We start from the raw sequence: 27,796 nt of genomic DNA, 5'->3' as shown, positions 1-27,796 counted from the left end.
AGTGGGTAGGGTGGGTGAGCTAAGTGCGTAAGCGGGTAGGGTGGGTGAGCTAAGTGTGTAAGTGGGTAGGGTGGGTGAGCTAAGTGCGTATGCAGGTAGGGTGGGTGAGCTAAGTGTGTAAGCGGGTAGGGTGGGTGAGCTAAGTGTGTAAGCGGGTAGGGTGGGTGAGCTAAGTGTGTAAGCGGGTAGGGTGGGTGAGCTAAGTGTGTAAGCGGGTAGGGTGGGTGAGCTAAGTGTGTAAGCAGGTAGGGTGGGTGAGCTAAGTGTGTAAGTGGGTAGGGTGGGTGAGCTAAGTGTGTAAGAGGGTAGGGCGGCAGATGGTAGGGCTGGGTCTTGGGTGGTGAGTCTGATGGTGGAGGCTAGCCAGGTTGGGTGGGGGGATGGTGTCAGTTGTATAGCCAACGAGGAGTTAGGCTAGGATTTTTCTGTCTAACATTTCCTGAGTAACTATGCAGGTAAGTAAGCCGGAACTGTCTGAAGTCGCCGACTCAACAATGGAGACTTTTCGGAGACTTTGCTCATCAGAAGTTCAAACTTCGCGGGCAATTCCCACAGAGTCAGTCAGTGCATCGGGAATTCGAACATGTCCTGAAGTGCATCTTGGTTGGGGGAAGTGTATCCAGTCTCCAATGATCTGGAGACTGGAAGATTTGCGGCAATAAATTATCAGGACAAATTTTGAATTATTTGAATGCAGCGTTAAAATCTTCTGCTTTTAATATTCCAAACTGTAATTCTTCCCCAAGAAATTGATTTTACTTGGCAGTGTTCTAAATCTACTCATTAACTTTTATTTTTGAAAATGCTTCAATTACTTAACAATGCTCAATTCATCTGGACTCAAAAATCAACAAAAACACAATAGGTGCTGAAAATTCAAATGTAATTCACAACATGGCAATTCAAAAACTGGGAAATTTTGTGAATTCATTTCAAAAATCATTGTTTCTTGAAAATAGCTAGCTTACAGTCTCAGCACAGTGACTTATTACGTACCATGCTTCATCTCTGTACTGTTATAAAAGCACAAATCTTTTACTGCAACTTTGCAACAAACATCAGCTATTACATTCACTTAAAACATTTCCATAAAACTTCTATGATTTTTTTGCTATTATTCCAGAAAGACAAATATACAATTTTTATACACAATATTTTATCTATTTTGAAAAAAATAATGTCTCGTTTCCAAGGGATTTTGTTCTGCTTTCTTTGATTATACAATAGATATAATTAAGTAAAATATTGAACATTTCTCTACGAAAGGGTATGAAGTTATTAATCTAGTAGTGCTTAGGCAACACAAAAGGTAAAACTAAGCCAACATTTCATCGGCTGAATTTTTAAACATACCCAGAAAATAACATTAATTTAGAAAAATTAGGTATAATGTTTGCCAAGTTTTACTTTTTGACACCATAGCCAACATGATACACAAACGGAATGGATGGAAATGAGGACGCAGCATTGACAGCATTAGCAAAGAATGACTCTGATCTCAAGAACCGCATTTAGCCACTGTATTTGCTGCTTGCCATTAAGTCCAATTTTGAAAATCTACAAATTTAAAATTTTATCACCTAACATATGAATTTATGATAAGGCTTGGTAAAATTATCTTCATTTCTGTCTGAAATTTCACATTTCATGCCTGAAAATGAAAGCGATGTAGCACTTCTGTTAATTAATGGAATTTTAAGTGATAATGATTAATTGATTCTATATACGGCTACTATAATACAATTTAAAATACCAATCTTTTAAAAAGGCAGCAGTGTTGGATAATTGCTGAAGCTACAAAGCTATTATAATAGCAAATTTTCTAACAACTGTAAGAGAAATACAATGTCTGCTGCTGGTCTTCCTGTTTTATCTATGATTGCCAAAGCAAACTAAAGCTTGTAATTTTGTTTATTTTGAACATTTTCTCACAGTTAAACACAATCTTTTCAACAAAATATTTATAACATGATTGCATTCTTTACAAAATCACAATTGTAATTGTCACCTATCACCAGGAAGTTTTACATTGACCTTGAAATAGCTGAAGTTGAATTATCATTTCCTCATTCTTATTACTTTCAAATTTCTTTTCATATTGATGAACTTATCCAATTAGTGGTCTCTGTTGAGTTGGTCAGTTAGAAGATTATTGCAAAAATATATTACCAAAAACACTTTCAACTAAAAGAGATTCAGCTTAAATTGAGAAATAAAGGTGCGTTATTCCTCATAAAGCCTGTTGAATGCTAGCATTAACAGAAAAATATATTATGTTGCCTGAAGACCAATTAAAAATAATATATGGAGTCAAAATGAAGCTAGTTCTTCATGGTAGACAGAGTCTTCTGAAAGTTCAATGAAGTTGCTTTGATTGATGACTTCTCTGTAGCTTGCTGAATGTACATTGGAAAAAAAAATTACTCTTGACCAAAGCCTTCTGTTTCTTCAATGGCATACAGTAGCTTCTCCTTTAGCTGATCGTAACTTTTGTAAGGGGGGAGGTCCAGGCGATTGAAGCTGTAAAAGCCCAAATGTACAGTCATATGCACCAATCATATTTCAATATCTTACTGCTTTTAAAAATAGTTTCAAAAATCCCTCCTTCCCAAAAGGTGTCTGGTTTCAAGTAATCAATTTCCGGGATCAATCTGCCTGTAAGTTGAATTTTTCTCAACCATACGATTGTGATCAGAATAGATTTAAATATAAAGCATGCTGTAGTAAGTAGTACAATATTAATACAATACTTTCTAACTGTGTTGTGATGTAACCCAGAGCCATAACGCTCAGATGCAGTGAAATTGCAATTATTTTCAGCATTCATTTGATTGTAGTGATTGGAATTTAACATTACAAAATTGGGGACAAAAGGAAGAGGAGGAAGAAAAGGAGAAGAAAAATGACAAGTTCAAATAGCCATACTAGAACACTCTAGAATTATCAAAATGAGCTATCTGCTCTGATATATTGTCAAGAACAAAACAGAAAACAAAAATGATACATGGATTTTTTGAGGGGCATGCATGTTTGTCCCACAGATGAGATTATATATTTGGAAAATGTTGTGCTGTGGACTGGCAACAAATATATTTAGCAGTGCCTGTTTTGCCTCTGGTGCATTTTTACATTTTGATCATTCACTTTGTCTTTAAAGTCAGTTTTCATCCGATGAAAACACAGATCTGTCAAAGTTGTTTCCAGCTCCAAAATAGTAAGAGCCAGAAAAAAAAGAAAGGCAACTGTTAGTTTTACTCGAGGAAAGTAGAGAGAGGTTAGGTAAGAAAAATAAGGTGATGAGATGAGTAGAGTTAAAGTGTTTATTTATTAATTTTAAACTGTATCAGTGCTAGTGTAATAAGTTAACATTACAGGAATAAATTTGCTCCTGAAATTTCAACAGCATTGTTACTGTAATATTAGTGCTTCCTTTGCTACAACTGTGAATAAGTTGAAAACTTGCAAAACTCCCCAACCAGGGATGAGTCCCCTTCAAATGTGCTGTCCATAAAGCAATTAATAAAACCATATAGAAAATTTGGAGGGGAGCTTGGACTCAATTTTAAATCCTTAGAAACAATGTATAACAAAAATTAAATTATCACTTTTCAGCCTTTTATTAAAACATACAGCTTATTATATTTGGGGAACTGTTTACATTGGGATTAAATTTTGAGAATGTGCCAATGATCACTGTGAAAGATTTCCATTCCCAGTGTTTATTTGTCTCTGATGACAGAATATAAGTACTACAGTACAGCTATACATCAAAGTAAAGGAGAGTTAATTATAAATTACGACATACATTTGCCTGAAATAACAAGCCCACATTTCAGATGTAACAGTACAATCATCTGCATTTGCTATAAATATTCCAGAACAATGCAACACTATTTCTTTTTAATGCATACTCTGTGGTGAGTTAGTTGATCTTAAGGCAGTGGTCAAAGTGCTAAAACTGCCCTTCGAGTCCCTGAGCTGGTGAGTGGAAAATCAGTGTTCTCACTGCAACTGTTCGCAACTTTGGTGCCCTCAGCTGAGCTGTACATCCCATATCCTCCCATTGCAAAGCCTGCCTACTTCCACCTCTGTAACATTGCCCACCTCCTACCGAAACCTTTATTCTCACCTAAAGATATGACTATTTTGTGCTCTCCTGGTCAGCCTTCTGTCCTCAAATCTTCATAAACTTCAGCTCATCTAAAACCATGCTGCTCATATCCTTTCTGTCTCTCCACTTTTCTCCTCAAAACCTACCTCTTTGATAAGACTTTTAGTCACCTGTCCCTAATGTCTCCATCTTTGACTTGGAGTAAATCTTAGACCAGTTACACTTCTGTGAAGTGCCTTGGGATATTTTCTAAGGTTAAAGGTGCTAGAAGTTGTTATTGTATGCAATTTACTGCACTATTAATGCCAAACAGAAGTATTCTCAACAATAAGTCTCCATCCAGCCTTTTTTTTCTTTCTCATGTTGTTTTATTACAACAAATGAGGTACTTTTATTGGGTAATTATAGATTAGGACAATTATTAAATTGTTGATTATGGCTGGGGTATATAGGTGTCCCTGTGTCGAACTGGGGACAAGATTATTTTATGCAGGAGCATTAGAAACGGTATCAGGTTAAAACAATACCAATGATAAACCACTGTTCACATGCACTTTACCTTATTTCTGATTTGAACTGTAACTGATCAAGGGTTTTAAAAAAGACATGTGAATATAACCTAATGAATGCAGCAAACAGCTTGCTTACACTGTAGTCTAGCTAATTAATTAAATTATATTGATTTGAGAAAGTGCATTGTCGGAGAACCTTTTCACCCATAAAAACAATTTCAGTATTTTTTTTCTTTTAAAAGAACAGGTTGATTCTTTGTTACTTACCAAGTGTGACTTCTTGGAAGCCAAGAATCCTTTCCAACTTTATCAATGCAGAATTTCTGTGGCCCATTGCTTCCTATAAATAAAATGCATATTGCATGAATAAAATGTTAGTGGCTCAAAGTGTTTCAATATTTGGATATCAAGGATCCGTCCTCTCTGCTGGATTTCCAACTAAATCTTGCTAAGCTTTGTGTATCGTGTTCAAGGATTCAAATCTGAACACCCAAGACTAGGTGAAAGCAGAACAAAACAATTGGTGGGAATCTCATTTAAAAGCTGAATTACTCAATGGAATGCCAACTTCAAAGATACTTAAATGAAGATCTTTAGTCATTTTAAAAATAAAAAAAATGGAAGTGCAGTGGATCACCAGCATACAGAATGGTGAAAGAAACTGTTGCTCCTCCAATTCCCATGGTGTCAGGTTCTTGTTCTCAACCATATCACTGTGCATTGAGAAGTGGCCAGTTTCTTTCTATAGCAAATGAGCGTGAGCGGGGTGGGGCAGTGGGAGAGCATTGCCATGGCCATCAACATACCAGCCACTTTCAAAGTGGCAGTGGCAGCAGTTTAGCTGCGCTTTTGGCATGAGATGGTCACCAGTTATCAAATGACAATATATTAAAATGTCTTCCTGTCAAAAAAATGATGTAGATTGAAAGGCAGAAAAAGTTACAATCTTAATGAGGGCCTTGGTGAAAAATGCTACTTGAAAATTTGTTGGTAGTGTAAAGCAGAATCATAAAAACTGAAATAAAAGCGTCTAAAAGCCTTGGAAAATTATTTCTTACCTATTAACTCTGCAAATCCACCAACTGGCAAACGACATGTGCCAGTGACAAACTGCAATAATCTGATTCGTTTCTCGTTGTCCATTTCTTTCACAACCTGATTACAGAATAAGAAAAGGGCATGAGGTAACTATGCTTCCAGTCAACAAATTATTTGCGTTATCATTATCTCAAGTTAGGTTCATTACAATTCCTTTATCTAAAGGGCCACTGAAATGACAACAAAAAAAATAACCACAATGATGGGCTCCTTCAAAGCCTTACTGGCTGAAGGTACTGCCCAGTGTAGTTCTAAGTCATAGAGACCAGAAAGTTCCCAAGTTCAATTACCATTCAGTGCTGAGCTGAACTCCTGCACTTTGCAACGTAGGATGGTAAAATCTGACTCAGGTCAGGTCTGATGAAAGGTCACAGATCTGAAAAGTTAACTCTGTTTCTCTCACCACAAACGTTGCCACTGCTGAATTTTTGCAGCATTTTCCGTTTTTATTTCACATTTCCAACATCCGCAGCATTTGCTTTTGTATTGGGGATTATTTAGGGTAATGCGTGCGACAAAAATTAGGCATTTTCTGTAGTTTTGAATTGGTGGTAGTCATGTTAATCTAGTCACAGTGCACTGGTTTAAAAACCAGAACTGTGTCTCCAACCTTACGTGATACAAATGATTTTTAGTTACTGCATTCGGAATGCAGTGTTGGGATGTCCTGAGGTCATGAAAATCACAATATAAATTTGCAAAGCAATGAATCAAATTTCCAGAACAAAGCAGAGCAAGATTCTGAGAGTACAATCTCATATCGCTTGGAACTATATTAGGAGAAGCCCTCAAACAATGAATAAGTAGCTGAGTTTTGTGATTCTATTTTAGTAGATGTATTGCTCAAACAGCAAAGCAGCTGGGCTGTAGCACAGAAAACCACAAACCTGTAAACTCAATTCCTAGTAATAAAACATGGTGCAACATCACTTAGCAATAGCTTGGGAATTTTAATCCTGTTTTTTTTGCCCCTACTGGCATCTTTGATTTCCATTATTAGTTTTCATAATACATAACACATTTGCAGCAGTAAGATGCATTGCTTACATCCTGTCATGTTGTAAAATGAGAGTTATTTAAAAATAAAGAATACCATTATACATTTATTTAGTTTTCAGCATGGTGTGTGGTTTGGGTGAATTTCAAATAACACACCCAAAGTGAATAATCATCAGTCATATAAATGGAGAAATCGTAGTGCTGGCCTTATGCTATTTGTGGACTCTTTGATTTGTGCACAAAACAATCACTCAGTTTGTGCAAGGTCTCCACAGCAGTTTAGCTTTATTTATGTTTTCAGCCAAAACCACCAATTTCCAGCTTTACCTAAATTTGACAGTTATCTGATCTACTGCCTCATCAAATGCAATCCTTAATATCAGTTTCTTCCTTTAGGGACCTGTCTTCACATTTTAATTCCGAGATGTTTATAAATTGAATTTACATTTATGGGACCATCCCAATGTGCCTGGGACCCTTATTGCACTACTCTTTGCTGTGCCCCTTATATCTGATGGTCACAATCATGCTGATTAAATAAATAGTGGTTGTACTCAAAGTTTGCCGCTTTCAGAGAGCTGGTATTCTTTAATACAGTTTGTTTGTTGGTGGCATTTAAAAAGATAACAACACAATTTATATTTATATAGCACCTTTAACGTAATGAAACATCCCAAGGCGCTTCACAGCAACATTATAAAACTCTGAGACACAAAGAGATATTAGGTCAGATGACCAAAAAACTTAGGCAAATAGATTTTAAGGAGTGTCTTAAAGGAGGAAAATGAGGTAAAGAGGTGGAGAGGGATAGGGAGGATAGTCCAGAGCTTAGGGCCCAGGCAACTGAAGGCCTACCAAGGGTGAAGCAATTAATATTGGGGATGCACAAGTGGCCTGAATGGGAGCATATCTCAGTGAATTGTGGGGCTGGAGGAGGTTACAGAGATGGGGAGACCATGGAGGGATTTGAAAACAAGGATGAAAATTTTAAAAGACATTGATTGACTGGGAGCCAACGCAGCTCAGCAAGCACAGGAGAAATAGGGGAACAAGACTTGCTGCGAGTTAAGACACAGGGAGCAGAGCTTTGGATGACTCAAGTTTGTGGAGGGCAAAATGTGAAAGACCAATCAGGAATGCATTGGAATAGTTGAGTCTAGAGATAACAATGGCATGAATAAGGTTTTCAGCAGTAAACAACCTGAGTCAGAGGTGAAGTAGAGTGATGTTACAGGCGGAAACAGGCAGTCTTAGTGATGGTATGAATACGAAGTCGGAAACTCATCTCAGGATCAAATGTGACACCAAGGGCTGGATTTTCAGCTAATAGTGCGTGAGCGTCCCGGCGTCATCGCGCTCTCGTGTAATATTTCAGTTGGCGGACACGCGTGGAAGTTGGCAGTGTGCCCGCTAACAATTAAGAGGGCTGTTAAGCCCATTAACAAATGAATTAAAGTGAAACGGCCAAGTGGCCTTTGGGTTTTTGAGGAAACCTTATCCATGGGCAGGATGAGGTTTCCGATGTTAATTAAAAATAAAATAAAAATTTTTAAATCTCATTTTTAACATGTCCCTGCTCATGTGACAGAGTCACATGAGGGGACATGTTTACTTTAATTTTAAAATCTTTATTCTTAATGTTAGAAATCTTCAGCTCCCTGAGCTGTGCTTTCAGGGAGCTTTCATTGAGCGCACCCATGTGTATGCATTGACTTCATCGCTCGCCCTCCTTCCCCCACACCCCACCCAGGCAGCGCTGAGGTTGACAGCACGCGATTCACGCTGGCTGGCCATTAATTGGCCAGCCAGCATTAAATCGCGGTCACATCCCAATCACAGGCAGCGGACCATTGCACAGCCGCTCCCGGGCCCGCCCAACGAGGGGAAAATCCTCCCCCAAGGTTGCGAACAGACTGGCTTATTCTTAGATTGCTGCCAGAGAGGGGGGATAAGGTCAGTAGTCTAGGGAATGGGGTTTGGAGCAGGGCCTGAAAACAATGGCTTAGTCTTCCCAATACTTAATTGGTAGAAAGATGCATACTATGTCATGGCATCATGGTCTGACCAATACAATAGTGGGAAACACATCACACACAACTAAGAAATGTTAAATGTAATTTATTCACAGTAATTAGATGAGATCATCAGGAAAAGTGAGCTAATGTCCTGGTAAAATGACTAAAATGGTAGAAATTCCACACAGACAGAAGCAAACCTATTGCAACGAGGAAGAGGAAAACTTATTTATAACTCTAGAAATTAGAATTGATAATATTGGAGGACAAATGTCATACAATTGACTAAGTCATCCACTGCCAGATCTAGCTTGACCACACAAACCAATACCATGCTTTGTTCTCCTCAGCCAAAAAAAATACCCATTATTCCTGGATTATCCTCATGAGCAAGGATAATCACAGGATCCTTCTCTCTCTGATTTAGAGCCTCCTTAACCTTTCCCCCTTCCACTCCCGCTTCAAATATCAAGTGTGAAGAATTTATGCATTTCTCCATCAAGACTATTTGTGCATCTGGTATTTCCTTCAGTCTATCATTGGTTGTCCGGAAGGCAGTCACTAGAATAACCAGCATACTCCTTTCTATTTCTTCATCCTACTTTTCTCCTTTAAAACCTTCACAAAACCAGTCTGTTTGATCAAGCTATTAATCACCCCTTCCAGTCTTTCTTTTCATGGCCTGGGATCTATTTCCCTGATGTTTATCTGTGAAGCATCTTTTTTATATATTAAAACTACACGGTACATGAATGCAAGTTATTGATAACTTCAACCTGCATCCCATAGTTCTCTTGCACCCAGTAGAACTTTCTTAGATCTATACTCTCCAGAATCATGAACATTTTAAACATTAAAACATTACTGTAAAAAAAAGCCAAAAACAAGGAGATAAGCCTAACAACTCAATTCAATGGGAGACTAATTTTGAGATTCAGGAGTACTCCTACTTATGGATTGTGCCAGTAATTCCCAGCATTTTCTCACTTTCTTTTGCTGGAGGGCAGAAGAATGTAAGAGAACATTACAGAAACAGGATTTCTCCAATATTCAGAGTATTGAAGAGAGTTCACTAATAAGAGAAGTAAAGGTCTGTCGGTTTAACAGAAGCTTTTCATTACTACCATGATTGCCAGGATAGACCTGCCTCAATAGTTATCTGATACTTTGCACTAAAAGAAACTTGGCAATTCAACAATTTGGTGGACTGTGAAAAGAAGAAAATCTGAACAAAAGACGAAAGGAGGAATAAAGGAGAAAAATAAACTTCAGTCAAACCAAAAAAAGTCTGGCTCTTTGGAAAAAAAATTCGAAAGAAAAAGTTTAGGCCACTTCCATCGAATCTACAACACAGATATGGCTCAGTTGGCCCAATTGGACTGTGTAGACGCTTATGCTCCACATGGCCTTGTCCTACCCCTCTTCAACTAACCCTGTCAGTTCTATTTCTTTTTCCCCTCATGTACTTATCGAGCTTCTCCTTAAATGCATCTATGCTACTTGCCTGAACTACCCCTTGTGGTGGTGCGGTCCCCATTTAGACCACTCTGAGTTAAGTGTTTCTCTTAAATTCCTAATTAGATTTATTAATGCTATTTCATATTTATGCTCTTCAATATTGGACTCCCCTAAAATTGGAAACACTGGGCAGAATCTTCTGGCTGGCGTGCGGGTGGTGGAGTCCGCACGCCAGCGTTTAAAATGTTGCGCGCTGACGTCGCGCGAGCATCCCGATGTCAGCAAGCGGCATCGCGATATTTCAGTCGGCGGGCGCACTATGCAGTGAGTCGCATGCCCACCATTAATTAAAGGCCTTGTTAAGGCCATTAACTCTCTAATCGAACAGGGTTTTGAGGGGCCCGTGCAAACTTCGGGCCGGCACATGGGCCCAACGGGCAGGCGGTTCAGTGATTTTTTTTTTACAAACCTCATCCTGTGGCGGGATGAGGTTTGATATCAGGTTTAAAAACTTTTAATAAAATGTTTGTGTTCTTCACTAACATGTCCCATCTCGTGTGACATTTTCACATGAGGGGGACATATTAATGATTTTTAATTTTTCTATTTTTAGAGTTTCACAGAGTTTCAGCGATCTCCCTGAGGCAGCATTTTGCACTCTGGCAGTTGGGGAATCCCCCCCCCGCACCCGTACAGGAAGTGCGTAGCGCTTCCCGTCGGGCGACACGCTGGGCGGGCCTTAATTGGCCCGCCCACTTAAAATGGCGGCGGGGCCCGTTTCGGTGGCGGCAATCAGCTGCCCGCCTGCCGCCGAGTCGGTTGGGCCCGCCCACCCATCAAGGGCAAAATTCTGCCTATTGTCTCTATATACATACAAAGATACGAATTAGGAACAGGAGTAGGCCATTCGGCCCTTTAAGCCTGCTCCGCCATTCAATAACATCATGGCTCATCTGATTATAACCTCAACTCTGCATTCCCACCTACCTCCTAATAACCTTTCACCCCCTTGTTTATCAAGAATCGATCTACTTCTGCCTTAAAAATATTCAAAGACTCTGCTTCCATTGCCTTTTGAGGGAGAGAATTCCAAAGACTCACGACCCCCTGAGAGAAAAAATTTCTCCTCATCTCTGTCTTAAAGGGCGACCCTTTATTTTTAAACAAGTTCTAGATTCTCCCACAAGAGGAAACATCCTTTCCACATTCACCCTGTCAAGACCCCTCAGGATCCTATATTTCAAATATCTACCTTATTAAACCCTTTCAGAATTTTAAAGACTTCTATAAGGTCACCTCTCAGCTTTCTCCTTTTTAGAGAAAAGAGCCCCAGCCATTTCAGCCTTCCTTTATAAGTATATCCCCTCACTTCTGGTATCATCTTCATGAATCATCATGCATTTTCTCCAATGGCTCCATATCCTTCTTATTATAAGGAAACCAGACCATATACAGTAATCCAGGTGGAATCTAACCAAGGTCTGATACAAGTTTAACATCACCTCTCTACTTTTCAATTCTTTTCCTATAGAAATTAATCCAGTGTTTTTTTTTAATGACTTTATTAATCTCTGTCACTACTTTTAGCAATTTCTGAATGTATATCCTAGATCCCTTTGTACCTTTATTCCATTTAGACTCATTTTCCAACCAGTATGTGGCCTCCTTATTCTTCCAATTAAAATGCACCACTTTAAGCTTATCTACACTGAAATTTATTTGTTGATCGCATGCCCATTCTGCGAGTTTATTAATGGCTTCTCGTATTTTGTAACACATTTTCTTTGTATTAATTGCACCCCCTTCCCCTGATTTGGTGTTAACACAAGTTTTGAAATTGTACTTCTGATTTCAGAGTCTAAATTATTAATGTAAATTGTGAACAATATGGTCAAGGTACCAATCCACATGTAACAACCACTTCTCACCTTTTGCCTGTCTGAGTTGCTACCCTTAACCTAACTCTCTGCTTTCGGTTTTGTAGCCAGCTTGCTATCCATTTTGCTAACCACCACATGACTCCACCCTGCTTTGACCTCACTCGATGATGTGGTATCTTCAAAGGCCTTTTGAAAATCCAAATGTATTGCGTCTATATTACGCTGAAGGAAGGTTTCTTTTTGTGCTGTGGATAGTGAAATGGTAAACATGTTGCTTGTAAGCTATTTAAGTGTGTCATACATAGTGTACAGAGGAACTATCTCCTTTCAATTTTGCTACTGTTGTTTTAAAAATATTTAAATGTTAGTCAGTGCTTAAAAGACTTATTAAAAATTTAGTATTGTGTCAGATGCTCAGAAAAAAGGAGCAAAATAATGGAATAAGGTCAAGTTTATAGAATAAATAAGTTACTATTTACAATTAGTTCCAAAGTATTGCCTAACCTAGCTCTTGCTAGCATTATGAATTTGATCTTGTTTCTGCTCCCATGTTGAGGAATGTAGTTGCTATTGCCTTAATTCTCAGCGACAAGTGGACAAGTAATGTTTTGATAGCTTGTGATGGTGGCCATTCCAAAGCAGATTACAGGCAATAGCTTTGAAACCAACCTTAACAGCACAGAATGTATTCCCAGTTCTGATTTTTCATTTTACCTGTTGACTTGTCTAGGCTACCCACCTGCCAGAACCATTGGATTGACTTGCTGTTCTTAGTATAATGGCGATAGATGGTGTTCTTCTGCCAATCAGATAGGTCAATTTCTTGCATTCCACACAGCATTAACTGTAAATAAAGGAGAAATTATTTAATTGCCATCTCTGCCTAAGTAGATGGAAGCAAAAGTATTCTTTGAACTATAGTTGCCCACTTGAAATTTTATGCATTTTTAATGCTGAGCTTTTTCTGTAGTTCTTATTTAGCACAAAAGGACAAAAAAATTGATATATTAAGGCTAACTCAACTGAAATTTATCTATCATGTGTGTTTGGTGGCTATTCACTGGACCATATTAAGAGCTGATGATTCAAAAGTCATACACCAGGCTATTAATATAGTAGTTTTGGAAAACATAAGTAGAGGAAATAATAGATTACAGAATAGAAAGAAAAACCCTGGCAGATGAGGAAATACCTTGAAGCTGCATTTGAAGGAAGGGTTAAAAGGTTAAGAATAAAATTCCAAAAAACAAAAGCATAGTGATTGAATGCAACCAATTAACAAATTAGTGCTATAATATTAGAAACAGCTCTGTTGAGAAGTATAGTCTATGGATTCAAAATAGGTTGCTATGTAGGAGTGTGCATGAAACACAATGTGGAAAGAAGTAAATTAAAGGTCTCTTGTTTAGGAGTAGGCAGGAGAAGCAGATATATGATGAAATAGAAGAGTGGATCCAAAGTTAAATTAGGGTAAATATGAAAAGATAGAAGGGATTAAAATTAAACTAGAGCGTTTAGGAGATTGTGAAGAGAGGGAAAAGATAGAAGTGGGATATGTTGGTATTACTGGTTACAAGTATTGGACATATGGTATGTTTAAAACTTGAGACTATAGAAACAGAGGGACAAAGAGAAAAAGATTATGAAGAAACCCAGCTGCTTGGTTGTAACAAGCCATTTCCTGTGTGTTTGCACCCAGGGGCATGTCGGATGTAAAGCAAATATTCAGCGTAAAAGAACAAGGAAATTTGGTGAGTTTCCTTGCTCATCCTCTTTCATCTATAAATCTCCTACCCTGAAAACCTCTTGGCTTATTAAAATAGCTCCAATTCCAGCCTAAGTTAATTTCCAGAAATTACAATGGTTCAAAATAAAGCACAGAATTTTAGGCACAACAGGTAATGTCATTTTCCTGGGGTTCCAATGTTATTAGAAAATGGTTCCAATGTTATTGGGGAGATGGTGGTGTAATGGTAATGTCACTGGACTAGTAATCCAGAGGCCCAGGTGAGTTCTCTGGGGGCATGCGTTCAAATCCCACCACGGCAGCTGGTGGAACTTGAATATAAAGCTTGTCTCAGTAATGGTGACCATGAAACTACCATTGATTGTTGTAAAAACCCATCTAGTTCACTAATGTCCCATATGGAAGGAAATCTACCATCCTTACCTGGTCTAGCTTACATGTGATTCCAGACCCACAGCAATGTGGTTGACTCTTAACTGCCCTCTGACATGGCCAAGCAAGCTATTCAGCTCAAGGGCAATTAGGGATGGGCAACAAATGCTGGCCTTGCCAACGATGCCCATATTCCATGAAAGAATTTTTAAAAATATTTGAGTGACTTCTTATTATTTACCCACACTGAGACCTGTACTATATTTTTTGTTTCTTTGAATGCGTCTTGATGGCATCAGTTTAAGTCATATTAAAACTGAAAAGAATTTTCCTCAATGTTTACGCATTTTTATGGCAAATGTTAATGAGATTGTGTGTAAATAGACACTGGCAAAATGGTACATACGAACATTCGAAATAGAAGCAGAAGTAGGCCATTTGGCCCTTCAAGCCTGCTCCGCCATTCAATAAGATCATGGCTGATCTGTTTGTTTTTTGAATTCCACATTCCCATCTATCCCCCAGAACCTTTGATTTCCTTGAATGGTGGGTATTGGCTGGGATGTGTAGAATAATACTGCACAGTAAAGTTCTAAAATTGTACCATATCTCTGTAAATCTCTTTGCAACTCACGGAAAAGCAACACCAATTTTAATTATAATGAATATTTACTGAACATGATTGAGAATGGGAGTTTATGATAAAAAGTAAAGGCACAATCCTAATTAAGTGAAACAAATAAACCCCTTTATCACTAGCTGTTTAATTTTCATATAAGTACACTACTTAAAAATCGACTTGAGACCACAACCAGATCAGCCATGATTTCACTGAATGGCAGAGCAGGCTCGAAGGGCAGAATGGCCTACTCCTGAGTACTATGTTCCTTAATAGTGGGTTGAAGTCAGCTTTTCTATGACCATTTTCTATGGAGAAAAAAATAAAATTGGCTAAAAGACTAAAAATTCTTATCTCTAGAAATTTTAAGTTATTTCTAGAGTATATATTTAAAATCATGGCTTTGTCAAGATACAATCATTTGTTGAGTTTTGTGTGTTGATAGTATAGGAATGTTACACCAGATTCCAAAAGAATTAGCAACTATTTCAACAGAAAAGACTCCCAGCTGAACTTAATTAAGATATGACGATACAACACGAATGCAATCCTCTGTGTAAGGTCAGGAGGTAGTGAACTCGATTGAAAAATTGAAACCCAAGATTCAAGGTTAAACTTCAAGAAAGTGAATCTTCTTTACCCTTCAAACTAATCATCACTGTACTAGTTCTTTCTTAAGTTATGAAAACTGCTATTAACTTTCAAGTTATCCAGCATCTTGAAAATTCTAGCCTAATCCAGATGAACACACAAAAAGGTGAGAAAAGACCATAAGGCACCATCAATGCAAAGCCTGTTACCGCCACCCTCTCCAACCGCTGTTAATGATAATTCTTGGTGGAGGTAAAAGACCCATGGGAAAGCTCCATAAACTGCTTCCGATATTCTATGAGAATCAAGTAGGCTTCTACAGCAAATAGCTGCCCATGATGAATCTGAGTACATGCTTAATTAGCGCTCCCTTCTATCCAATATATTAAAAGTTGATAGGAACGGCACCATTTCCATCCATCAGACTGATGCTGAAGACTACAGACTTGTTATTCCTTTGTATCAGTATGCTCTGCGAAATAGTTATTCTACTTATGAGCACGTTATCCATTTTTGTAACTCTGCTTGAACACTTAGATGACTCACCCATCATTACCTTGGACATTTCTGGTAAGTCTGGCCACCACCCACATCTAACCACTTTGCCATTATATCAGGGGTGAGGAACCTACAGACTGTGGGCCAGATCTGGCCCATTCCTCAATTTCATCTGGCCCGCGGCAAGATTTCTAAAAATATAGACCAATGACAATAGCGCCTTCAAGATAGTATTTATCATCATCATTACGAATTTGCTTTGGATAAAAGCGTCAGCTAAATTACTATAATAATATTGAACAATATAATATTCAAATTCAGCCATTGTATTAAAACAGTGGGTGAGTTGAACGTTTCAGTATTCTCTAAAAAAGAAAACTAAATTAAGTTAATTTTTGTGTGTGTGTGACTGATTTTGTCAATATGTGAATGGCTTGTATAAGAAAAAGGTTCCCCACCCCTGCATTCTATGATCTCCCACAAATACTAGAGTTGCCTCTCAAATTGCTCCATTTTTCTTTGTGCTTAATGGTTTAGCATCTGAGTTTTGTCTATGAATATAGCAGGTCCCTCTCATTCTCACTGTTCCTCTTCATATGGATAATCTTCTCCGCTCATCAGCCAACTTATTTAGTTATTTTTCTGGATGATTTCACTCACATTCATCAACCTCCTTCAGGTCAAAATTTCCTGTCTGAAACCTTCAGATTTTTCCACAGTACAGTGGCTGAATCACATTATTTTTTCCTTCCATGTCTTTCAATGGGACAAAGAAAATATTGTCTCTTTTACCTGTTCAAAAACACAACTGATCATGACCCCGACTAGTCTAACCAACAGGTAACAGTCCTTACTCCAACCTCCTCTCTAAATAGCTAGTGTCCTGTATGATACAAGAGTTTCTGTCAATATGGGACTATTGCCTGCCCAGAGAGAAATCAAAATATCAGGCAATGTTCGAATCTTCAATAATAATAATCCTTGGAAATAAAAAAACTGAAAATTAAGCTACTTTGTTTTAAAACAATGTCAAATAGGTCACAGGAAAAAATAGTTGTATCAGTGTACAGATTTTGAGTGGTTTCTTTCAAACCTATTCACTATAGAGTAATTTAAAAATGTTTCCATTCTTATGAGTTTAACTGAGGGATGGGATCAAGTAGTTTTTCTCACTATTCTGCGTTGTATGCATCTTGCATCACATTAAGTAAGGCAGACTGCAATACAGACTTTTTACCTCTAGTTCTTTTTCATCAAAATATCGCAGCCATTCTAAGGGTACCACCTCATTGAACCCATCTAAGAAAGCTTTGGTTTGCTCCTCAACTCCACGAGTGAATCTCCAGTCTGTCAGCAACCTAAGGGTAAAAAAAAATCAATTGACTGCAGATTGTTGTAAACATTTGATTATGATTGACACAGGTATACATGTACTTTTTAAATTCTGACAATAGGTGGGTCTTTTCGAGGCACTGATTTGACAAACTCAATTTTTATTTTATGGAATTAGAAGCTGTTTCACTGATTTTGCAACTTGTCAGGAATTCTTTCGTTAACCTAGGCCAATAAAAAATAGTTTTATAGACCAGAGATCTGGTACAGGCTGTCTGATGCAAAAAAAAGTCAAAAACAAGTGAGGAGGACACTCAGTAGAGCACATACATCCACAATTACAATTCCACAGCTCTTCCTTGAGGCTTTTCCCTGCCTGGTTGATGCTCTGTAACTACAAAGCTGAAAAAAGAAATCTTTTTCTTAAGAGCTTCCATCTCACTGAGGATGCTTCAGGCCAATCCATATCCAACAACCGGCTCTGAAAACTTGGCTTGCATTTTGACAGTTGTGACAAATTCGGCCACAGCAGCTGAGACAATCCACAACATTCCAAATAAAACAATCCACAACATGCTAAAAAAGTGTCAATTCGCCCTATCTCCCAGTGCTAACAGATCCTTTAAAAAATTGCAAGATCCAGATCTGGATCTGCATCTTTGCCAAAAACTAGTCAGTTCTTTCTTCATCCAACCCCATCTGTGTATCAAGTTTCACTAAAATCCATCCATTAGTGTTTGAGATATATTGTTTACAGACAAAGAGACTAACAAATAGGGGCAGAAACATTACCTCTGCCCACCTTCACTGTTGGAGGTAATAAGATTAATATATTATTGTATTCTGGGTGTGGCCTATTAAAGGGCAAACCAGCAGCCATGCTTGTGACAGGTCAGCAGGTTTAGGTAGTGGATGTGGTAGGTGATCATATTTATGAGAGTCACTGAGAGCAAGCATAAAACAAGAGAAGGTGATAAGTTTGGACATCCGCATGACAGAAATTGAGGCATGGAGGAGGAATTCATTCAAGGATGAATGTAGGAGGTAAGGGGAAGAACTAAGCTGAAGAGGAGGAGCTTAATGCAAAGAGTGGAAATTGAAGGCCAGAATCAGATGCAGGCCTGCCCCTTTAGAAGAACAGTTTATAAATATTTAAGAAGGAAAATGTGGAATTATACGATGAAGAATAAACATTGTTAAGTGTGTGGTCTCTTTAAAGTTACAACGCTTTGTTAAGTAAATACAGGATTCATTCAAATGAGTCTTGCTCCTGTCTTTGGTGTTCCTAGAAGCTTTCTTTTAAAAATTTTCTGTAAGTAATACAGAAAATTGAGTTTGGCACATAAAGCTTAACAGAGAATTGTGACAGATAAGAAATAAGATAGACATATCATCTAGATATTAATTAATAGAGAACAAAACTTCCATGTCCCTACAATGTAACAGAAGAGCCAGACTAATGGAATATATTTGCAAAAATAGCATTAAATAGTAATTTTTACAATCTGACTGGTATACAGTTTTGCTGTTGTGGGCTATAAAAAAGAAACAAAGCCACAGACTTCTAAATTAAAATTGCAAAAAATATTAGAATTGTTAACCTCATGTATTCCTCCTTATTCTCTTCAATGACCATGATATTTTCCCCATCTTTCTTCAGCTCATGGGTTGTAACTTTCCCCAATATTTCCATATCCTGAGCAAAATAGAGCTCCAAGCCACACTCTTCTACATTGTTCTCCCTGAAAAGGAGAAAAATTAAATACATTCAAATAACATAATAAGTTTAGCTTAATACAATCATCTGTACTATCCGGTCCTCTGATTTTGCATTAATTTCCCGAGAAACAATTTCAAATTTATGCATCACTCTACCCTATCAAACTGCTTCCAAACATCTTTTCCCGTACCAATTAAGAGGCCAGTTGAAATACAAAATTAAAATGACCAATTTCAGTAAGCCGAGAGGGTTAACTGTATAGTAACATTGAAGTACATACTCGAGTGATTTTACAATCAAACACATTATGTAACTGTCCATATGTTCAAATATATTGCTATAGTTACTTGATCCACAGTAGAGAATTGTAGAACTCTGGGTCAATTGATTCCAAGTCCTTCATTGTAGGCTTTTTATTCAGCATCCGCTTATAAAATGGTAATGTGAATCCTGTATCAATAAATTTACCATGGTAAAGAGCCTAGAAGTAAACAAAACAAACATGCTGAGTCAAAATAAGGTTTCATATCACAGCTTACAGAGAATTTCTGAGAAGGCTGAAAGTAGCACCCATCAAGACCTCCAGGTTATCATAAGGAATAATTGGAAAAAATTGCATCCGCATCTTCCAATAATACTTTTGTGATCCTCTCTTGTACCAAACAAAGACATAATACCATATGTGGGATCTTTGATTAGTTCATTATCTGAGATGAGCTGATTAGAGAAAACCAGCATAGATCTGTAATGGGATATCATTTCTATTGGATGTAGTTGAATTTTCTGAGGAGGTAACAAATGTGGTAAATAAGAAAGTATCTATGGATGTTATTATATGAACTTCCAGAAGGCATTCAACAAAGTTCTACATAAGAGACTGCTAATAAAAACGAGTGCATGAAATTGGACACAACCTATTGGCTTGGATAAGGAACGGATTAGGAGCTTGGAGACAATGGGTATGTCGTCAAATTGGCAGTACATGATTAAGTGGTGTCTCCCAGAGATGTGTACTGGGGCCTCAGGTTTTCAGTGTATTAATAAATGGCTTGGTTGAAGGAATGGACGCATGTAGATAAAATTGCTGACAACACAAAGTCATGTAGCAGAGTAAATAATGTAGATAGATGGAAAAAGTTGCAAAGGGACATTGCTAGATTAAGTGAGTGGGAAAAATTACAGTTGATGGAGTTCTATGTGGGAACGTGTGGGTTCATTCGCTTTGGACCCAAGAAAGATAGATCAATGTATTTTCAAGACAGTGAGAAATGAGGAACTGTGGATGAGCAGAGATTTAGGGGACCAAGCACATAATCACTAAAAGCTAGTAGATAGGTACAAATAATAATTGAAAATCCTAAGATAATAGTAGCCTTTACAAAAAGAAAATCAAGGAGTAGAAGTTATGTTCCAGCTGTATAGTGCTATGGGTAAAACTCATCTGGAGTCCTGCATTGAGTTCTGGGCACCACACCTCAGGAAAGATATATTGGTTTTGGAGTGGGGGCAGCACATATTCACCAGAATTGTATTTGGGTGAAAAGGGTTAAATTATGAAGGCACGGTGCATGGACTAGGCTTCTATTCCCTTGAATATGGAAGAATAAGGGGTGCTCTAACTGAAGTGTTCAAGATGGTCAAAGGAGTTGATAGATTAGATAAACAATTTCCTCTGGTGGGAGAGTCCAAAACAATGGGGTATAACCTTCAAAATAGAACTAAGCTGTACAGGGGGTGGGTGGTCTTAGAAATCAATTTTTCTGATAAAGAATACCAGAAACCTAGAATACTGACCCAAAAAGCTGCTGAGGCTAAGTCAATTCAAAATTATAAAATTGAAATTGGTATATTTTTGTTAGGCGAGGGTATTGAGGGTTATGAAACCAAGGCTGAAAGATGGAATTAAGGTACAGATCTGCCATGATCTAATTGAATGGTGGAACAAGCTTGAGGCGCTGCATGGCCACTCTCGTTGCTGTGTTCCAACAAAAAAAACCCCGTACTTATTGACCTTTTAACGCAGTAAAACATTCCAAAACATATCTCAGGTGTGTTATCAAACAAAATTTGGCACCAAACCACATAAGGAAATATTAGAACAGGTGACTGGTCATAGAAGTAGGTTTTAAGGAGTCTCTTAAAGGAAGAAAGAGGGGCAGAGAGGTTTGGGGAGGAAATTCCACAGCACAGGGCACAGGCAGCAAAAGGCACGGCCACCAATGACGGAGCAATGAAAATCGGGGGTGCTCAAGACGCAAGAATTGGAAGGTACTGAGATCTCAATGGTTTGTCGGACAGGAGGAGTTACAGAGATAGAAAGGAGTGAAGTCATGGAAGGATTTCAAAGCAAGAAAGGGAATATTAAAATCGAGGCATCAATATTTTCTGATGAGGGAAAGTAGTAGGAGAAGGGAAAGAGCAGAAAGAGAACTGATCAGTCCCTTGTGGATAGTGTACATTCATTTTCAACAACATCACAATGCACATGTTGAAGACCCACATTTAAGTGTGTGCAATAGGTCCGTGGTATCACTCTCATTTTTAAGTCAGAAGACTATGGGTTCATGCCCCAGTCCTGAGCACTAAGGCCACGTTGACCCCCTCTGTGGACATCAAAGATCCATGGTACTATCTGAGGAACTGCAGGGGAGTCTTCCCATTAATCTGGCCTATATTTATTGATCAACAAATATCACTAAAAAATAAAATATTTGACTATACTCTGTGGAAATGTCCCTATCTTCCGTTTGTTACAACAGTTCTTCCAAAGTACTTGATTGGTTCTGAAATGCTTTGGTGCTTTCTTCAGTTATGAAAGCACCATAGAAACATTCTTTTTCCAAGTACTCCTGGCAGCCTTGCATTCAAATTGGCAGAAATTGAACTTCGGTTACGCAAATATCAAAATTTACAGGTTACAGATCTAAAATTGAATTCCCAAAAACCATTTATAACATAGAACATGTGTACTTTGGAAGTGACTGAGGTATTTAGAATGTATGCAGTTACACATTCTATATTTCAATCACTTCCATCACTCGACTTACCATTGCTATGAACCTTCCAATAAAACGGAAATAAGTCAAGTGATCCGGATTAATTGATGATGCGGGGTTTATCTGCAGACAGTAGTTGTTCTTTCCAGCATATTCAAACAAGCAGTACATTGGATTGAGAACTTCATGGGAAAGCAGGAAAAACCACTCTCTATGGAATAATAGTAAACTTAAATAATAAATGTTTGGAAGTTTATCAACTTAAATTGTGTGAATAATCAAAACACAACTTCTATTTTGTTATTCAAAGATTTATTTTAAAAAAATTTAAAAAAAATATTCCATAAGCCTCAATTTTGTTAGCCCGCTTTTATATGGCACAAACACTTTTAAAAATAAGACAACATCCATTGCTCTCTCTTCATCAACCTTCTGTTATTTCATCAAAAAAAATCAATTAGGCTAGTCGAGCATGATCTGCCTTTTACAAATCCATTCTGGTTCTCCTTAATTAGCTCAAAACTCTTCAAGTACTTGTTGACTTTTTCCTTAATTGATTCTAAAACCTTACCTACCACTAACGTTAAACTGACCCAGTTGTAGTTATGAGGAATGTTCTTACACCCTTGAATAAAAGTGTCACATATGCCACTTGTGAATCCTCTGGCACCTCCCTGGGTCTAGGGAAGGTTGGAATATTATGGCAAGTCCTTCCACCACCTCCACTCTCATTTCCTTTAGCATCCTGGGATGCAAGCCATCTGGACCAGGTGACTTATCCACTCTAAGCACAGCCAGCCTTTCCAGTACACTTTTCCTATCAATTTTCATCCCATCCGTGACCTCTACCATCTCCACTTCTACCACTATTTTGCCAGCTTCCTCCTCCTCAGTAAACATGATACAAAGTAGTCATTAAGTATTTGACCGTTGCCCAGCATCTTAAAGCATATATCACCCTCTTGGTCCCTAATAGGTGCCACCTCACCTTTCACTGCCCAATTACTATTTTCGTACTGGTAGAAGGAATTTGGACTCCCTTTTATGTTGACTGCCATTTTATTCTCATATTGTCTCTTTGCTAGTCTTATTTTTCTCTTCACTTCCCCCCTCAACTTATTCTATCTGGCCTGGTTCTCCCTTGAAGAACTCAAAATTTGGGAGAACTACCCACAAACTAGTCAAGCAACAACCTGACAGTCATACTCATTGAATCATATTTTCCAGCCTGTCCTAGACTCCTCCATCACCATGCCTGGATATGTCCTGACCAGACCCACGAGAGGTAGTGGCACAGTGGTATACAGTCAGGAGGAAACAGCCCTGGGAGAACTCGATGCTGATCCCAGACCCCGTACAGTCTCATGACATCAGGTCAAATTTGGACAAGGAACTCTCTTGCTGATTAACACTTACCGTCCTCCCTTAGCTGATTAATCAGTACTCCTCCACGTTGAATACCGCTTTGAAGAAGCACTGAGGGTAGGAAGGACACAGAATGTACTCTGTTGGGGGACTTCAATGTCCATCACCAAGAGTGTCTCGGTAGCACCAGTACTGACCAAGCTGGCCGAGTCCTGAAGGACTTATGTTCCAGACTGGGCTGCAGATGTTGAGAGAACCAACAAGAAGAGAAAAACCTGCTTTATCTCATCCTCACCAATCTACCTATCACAGATGCATCTGTCCATGACAACATGGTAGGATAGACTACCGTACAGTACTTATGGACATGAAGTCCATTCACAAGTTGTATAGCACTAGACTTAAATTAAATTAGATAGATTCAGAACGGAACAGGTCTAGAAGATCAAAACAGGGCATCCAAGAGGTGTTGAGGGCCATCAGGAGAAACAGAATTACATTGCACCACAATCTGCAACTTCATAACCAGACATATCTTTCACTCCATCAGAACCATCAAGCCAGGGGACCAAATCAGGTTCAATGAGGAATCTAGAAGACTATGCCAGGATGAGCACCAGGAGTACTTAAAAATGAGGTGCCAACCTGGTGTTCTACAACACAGGAGTACGTACATGCTAAACAGTGGAAGCAGCAAGCTATTGACCGAGCTAAGCTATCCCACAACCAATGTGCCAGATCAAAGCTCTCCTGTCATGCCACATCAAGTTGGGAATGTTGGTGGATAATTAAACAACTAACTAAAGAAGCAGGCTACACAAGCATCCCCAACCTCAAAGATGGCAGAGTCCAGCATGTCAATGTAAACAAACAAGGCTGAAGCAGCTACAACTATCTTTGTCCAGAAGTGCAAGCAGATGATTCATTTCGGCCTTCTACCAACGTCCCCACCATCACAGGTGCCAGTCATCAAATTTGATTCACTTCATATGATATCAAGAAACAACTGAAGGCACTGGATACAGCAAAGGCTATGGGCTCTGACAACATTCTGGGTGTGTTACTAAAGACTTGTGCTCCAGAACTAGCTGGGTGCCCAGCTAAGCTGTTCCAGTCCAGCTGCAAAATTGGCATCTACCCAACAATATGGAAAATTGTCTAGGTACCTGTCCACAAGAAGCAGGACAAATCCAATCCAGCCAATTATACTGACCCATCAGTCTACTCTCAATCAAAAGCAAAGTGGTGGAATTTGCTGTTGACATGCTATCAAGCAGCACTTACTCACCAATAACCTGCTCACCGATGCTTAATCTGGGCTCTGCCAGGACCATTCAACTCCAGGCCTCATTACAGTCTCAGTCCAAACATGGACAAAAGAGCTGAATCCCGAGAAGTGAGAGTGACTGCCCTTGACATCAAGGCAGCATTTGACTGAGTGTGGCATCTAGGAGCCTGAACAAAACTGAAATCAATGGCAGTCGGGGGAAAACTCTCCACTGGTTGCAGCTATGTCTAGTGCAAAAGTAGATGGTTGTGCTTGTTGGATGCCAATCATCTCAGACCCAGGACATCACTGCAGGAGTTCCTCAGGGTAGTGTCCTCAACTCAACCATCTTCAGCTGCTTCATCGATAACTTTTCATCTTCAGCTGCTTCATCAATGACCTTCCCTCCATCATAAGATCAGAAGTGGGTATATCTGCTGATGATTGCACAATTCATCACTCCTCAGATACTGAAGCCATCTGTGTCTGCATGCAGCAAGACCTGGACAACACTCAAGCTTGGGCTGGTAAGTGGCAAGTAACATTCACACCGCACAGGTACCAGGCAATGACAATCTCTAACAAAAGAGAATCTAACCATCTTCCCTTGCCATTCAATGGCATTGCCATGGCTAAAACTCCACCAACAACATCCTGGGGCGGAGAGGGAGGTTTCACCATTGACCAGAAAAATTAACTGTGCCAGCCATATAAGTATTATGGCTACAAAAGCAGGTCAGAGGCTGGAAATTCTGCAGTGAGTAAGTCGTCTTCTGGCTCCCCAAAGTCTGTCCACCATCTACAAGGCATAAGTCAGAAATATGATGGAATACTCTCCACTTGCCTGGGTGAGTGCAGCTCCAACAACACTCAAGAAGCTCAACACCACCCAGGACAAAGTAGCCCACTTGCTTGGCACCCCATTCACCACCTTCAATATTCACTCCCTCCAATAGTGGCACACAGTGGCAGCAATGTGTATCATCCACAAGATGCACTGCAGGAACTCACCAAGCCTTCTTCTTCAGCACCTTCCAAACCCATGACCTCCAACAATGTGAAGAACAAGGGCAATAGACACAAGGGAACACCACCACCTACTAATTTGATCCAAGACACACTCCATCCTGACTTGGAACTATATTGCTGCTCCTTCACTGTTGCTGGGTCAAAATCTTGCAACCCCCTCCTTAACTGCACATGGACTGCAGTGATTCAAGGCGACCTTCTAGGGCAATTAGGGTAGGGCAATAATGCTGGCATTGCCAGTGATGCTCATATTCCAGGAACGAATAAACAAAAACTGAAGCATCAAACACTCCCCGGTCAGGTACAAATACTTAAGTAAAATTTCATTCACACGGTCTCAAGAACATGCCTGAATTCTTAGCACAGAAAAACACTCACTATTCAACCAACGTTGTATTTTCCAGTTTGCCTGCCCTGTGCTTTCTCGAAGTTAAACAGCATTAATTACCAAATTGGGATCATTTTTGTGTTGTGGCTCCATGCCCATAGGAACTTGGGTGTCCAATTAAATTCACATGGGACATTTGCAACCAATAGACAAAGCAGACTTTCATCCCATTAGCCTGCGCAGGACTTGGCTCTCGAACTCAGACTCCATCACTCACCAAGTCACATAGTTTTATTGTGTTGAATTTTATTGAAATTAGTTCAGGTTTAACATTGATGGCTGATTTCATTGGTGTACCTATATACTGGCTCACATGTGTGTTGCGTTTCCTCACAATTTCCTAATATTTTCAAATTTCCAAACTCAGCTAGGCCACAGGGGAGCAATGGCCCTTTCCTAAAGGAAGGGAAGGAAGATCAGAGATTTCAACAACCTAGACTGTTCTTGGATGTCCCACAGGAATGTCAATACAGAGCACTGGCAGAGCAATGCAGGCAGGACACCTTAAAGGTACATAATTTGGTTAAGGTAAAGTGTAAAGCCGCAAGCAAAATTGCAATTACTTGTTTTTTTAAGAAAATGTTGAAGTTAAAAACTGTTTTCATTGTAATAATGATCTTCAAATTTTAATTCGACAGAAACATAATATACTGCATTGTTCAGTCCACCTGGTCTCCAGATGGAAAAGGTTGACTGGAATCAAGTTATACTTATCCTTATGTAACTATCAATAGAATACAGTTTCAGCTAACATGTCTAGCACAAAAAGTTACAGAAGGAGGAGGAACCTCAGCACAGAGACAAATGGTTTCCACTGATGCAGGAAGATTCTCAGCAGCCTGTCCGTGGTTCTACCCTGTGGTAGAACAGCATGACGTAACCTACCATAGGGTAAAACCACTGGTAGGTCACAGAGTGAAAGGGGCTGCAGGAAACGATGATGGTGACTCTATGTACAGACACTTCATCCACCAAGAAAGAATAGTAATATTGAAAACCAACATTCTCATACAAAGGATAATACAAAACAACAGAAACATATCCAGCAGTCTGCATTAAAAGCTTCACCATTATAGAAAACATAGAGTGATAAAATCAACAAAAATGATCTTTTAGTGGCCATGCCCGTTTAGGAAATTTTAAACTCACATATTTCAGAATAACAATGACAATGAGTGATCAAAATTTTAATTATGCAGTTTCTAATGAAGATTTTAAAAGGGTTTCATGCAGCTAACTGCCTGCTAAAGTTGTGTACATTTTTATATCTAAAACTAAACATGCTGCACATAATTTATATATTTTGCATTCAAAACTAATGCAAATCATCTCTTACACCATTAATAGACACTGAAATTTGAGAAGCATCAATTTTCTTGTATCAGTTAGGAGTGTGTGGTTATATATTGCAAAAAAGACCTGAAATTAGTTTTCTTTATTGCAATGCATTATAAGACACCAGCATTTACCAAATATTTTTGCATAGAGCTTGGAGCTAATTTTCATCAAGTTATTACATAGGAAACATTTTGTCAAATAGCTACCCTTGCCCAACAATTTCAAGACATAACTCTGCAGTTGCACACACCATTTAACAAGAGTTAATAGAAATCTGCAGAACTCTATATGCATAGAAAAAATTTAGAATATGAATATTGTGATGAAATCTGCCATTTGCAAGACCAAGGGGGAAGCATGTGCTAGCTGTCATCTCCACTAACTTTGGCTTCAAAGCCTGTATTTTGAGACAGTCCCTAACTGAAAGGGAAACCAAGACTTCAGGTTCCTGGGAAAGGGGG

General features: G+C 38.8%; 1 protein-coding gene across 3 annotated transcripts in view; it reads right to left on the bottom strand.

The window, feature by feature from the left end:
- Positions 1–768: 768 nt before the first annotated feature.
- wwp2 (WW domain containing E3 ubiquitin protein ligase 2) overlaps positions 769–27,796 on the bottom strand; it is a 240,278-nt gene continuing 213,250 nt past the window's right edge. For all 3 annotated transcript variants that reach the window (XM_078544500.1, XM_078544501.1, XM_078544502.1), the window contains 8 exons: positions 22,000–22,159; positions 19,300–19,433; positions 18,834–18,974; positions 17,138–17,258; positions 12,813–12,917; positions 5,682–5,778; positions 4,891–4,963; positions 769–2,520 (listed from right to left, as the gene is read on the bottom strand). In XM_078544500.1, coding sequence (XP_078400626.1) covers positions 2,421–2,520; positions 4,891–4,963; positions 5,682–5,778; positions 12,813–12,917; positions 17,138–17,258; positions 18,834–18,974; positions 19,300–19,433; positions 22,000–22,159 — 931 coding nt within the window. In that variant the 3' untranslated portion in view covers positions 769–2,420. The remainder of the gene's footprint in view (positions 2,521–4,890; positions 4,964–5,681; positions 5,779–12,812; positions 12,918–17,137; positions 17,259–18,833; positions 18,975–19,299; positions 19,434–21,999; positions 22,160–27,796) is intronic.

This window comes from Cetorhinus maximus, chromosome 6, assembly GCF_964194155.1.
Source record: "Cetorhinus maximus chromosome 6, sCetMax3.hap1.1, whole genome shotgun sequence".
Taxonomy (NCBI): Eukaryota; Metazoa; Chordata; class Chondrichthyes; order Lamniformes; family Cetorhinidae; genus Cetorhinus; species Cetorhinus maximus.
The sequence above is the reverse complement of the archived record's forward strand: the minus strand, read 5'-3'. Positions and strand labels throughout refer to the sequence as shown.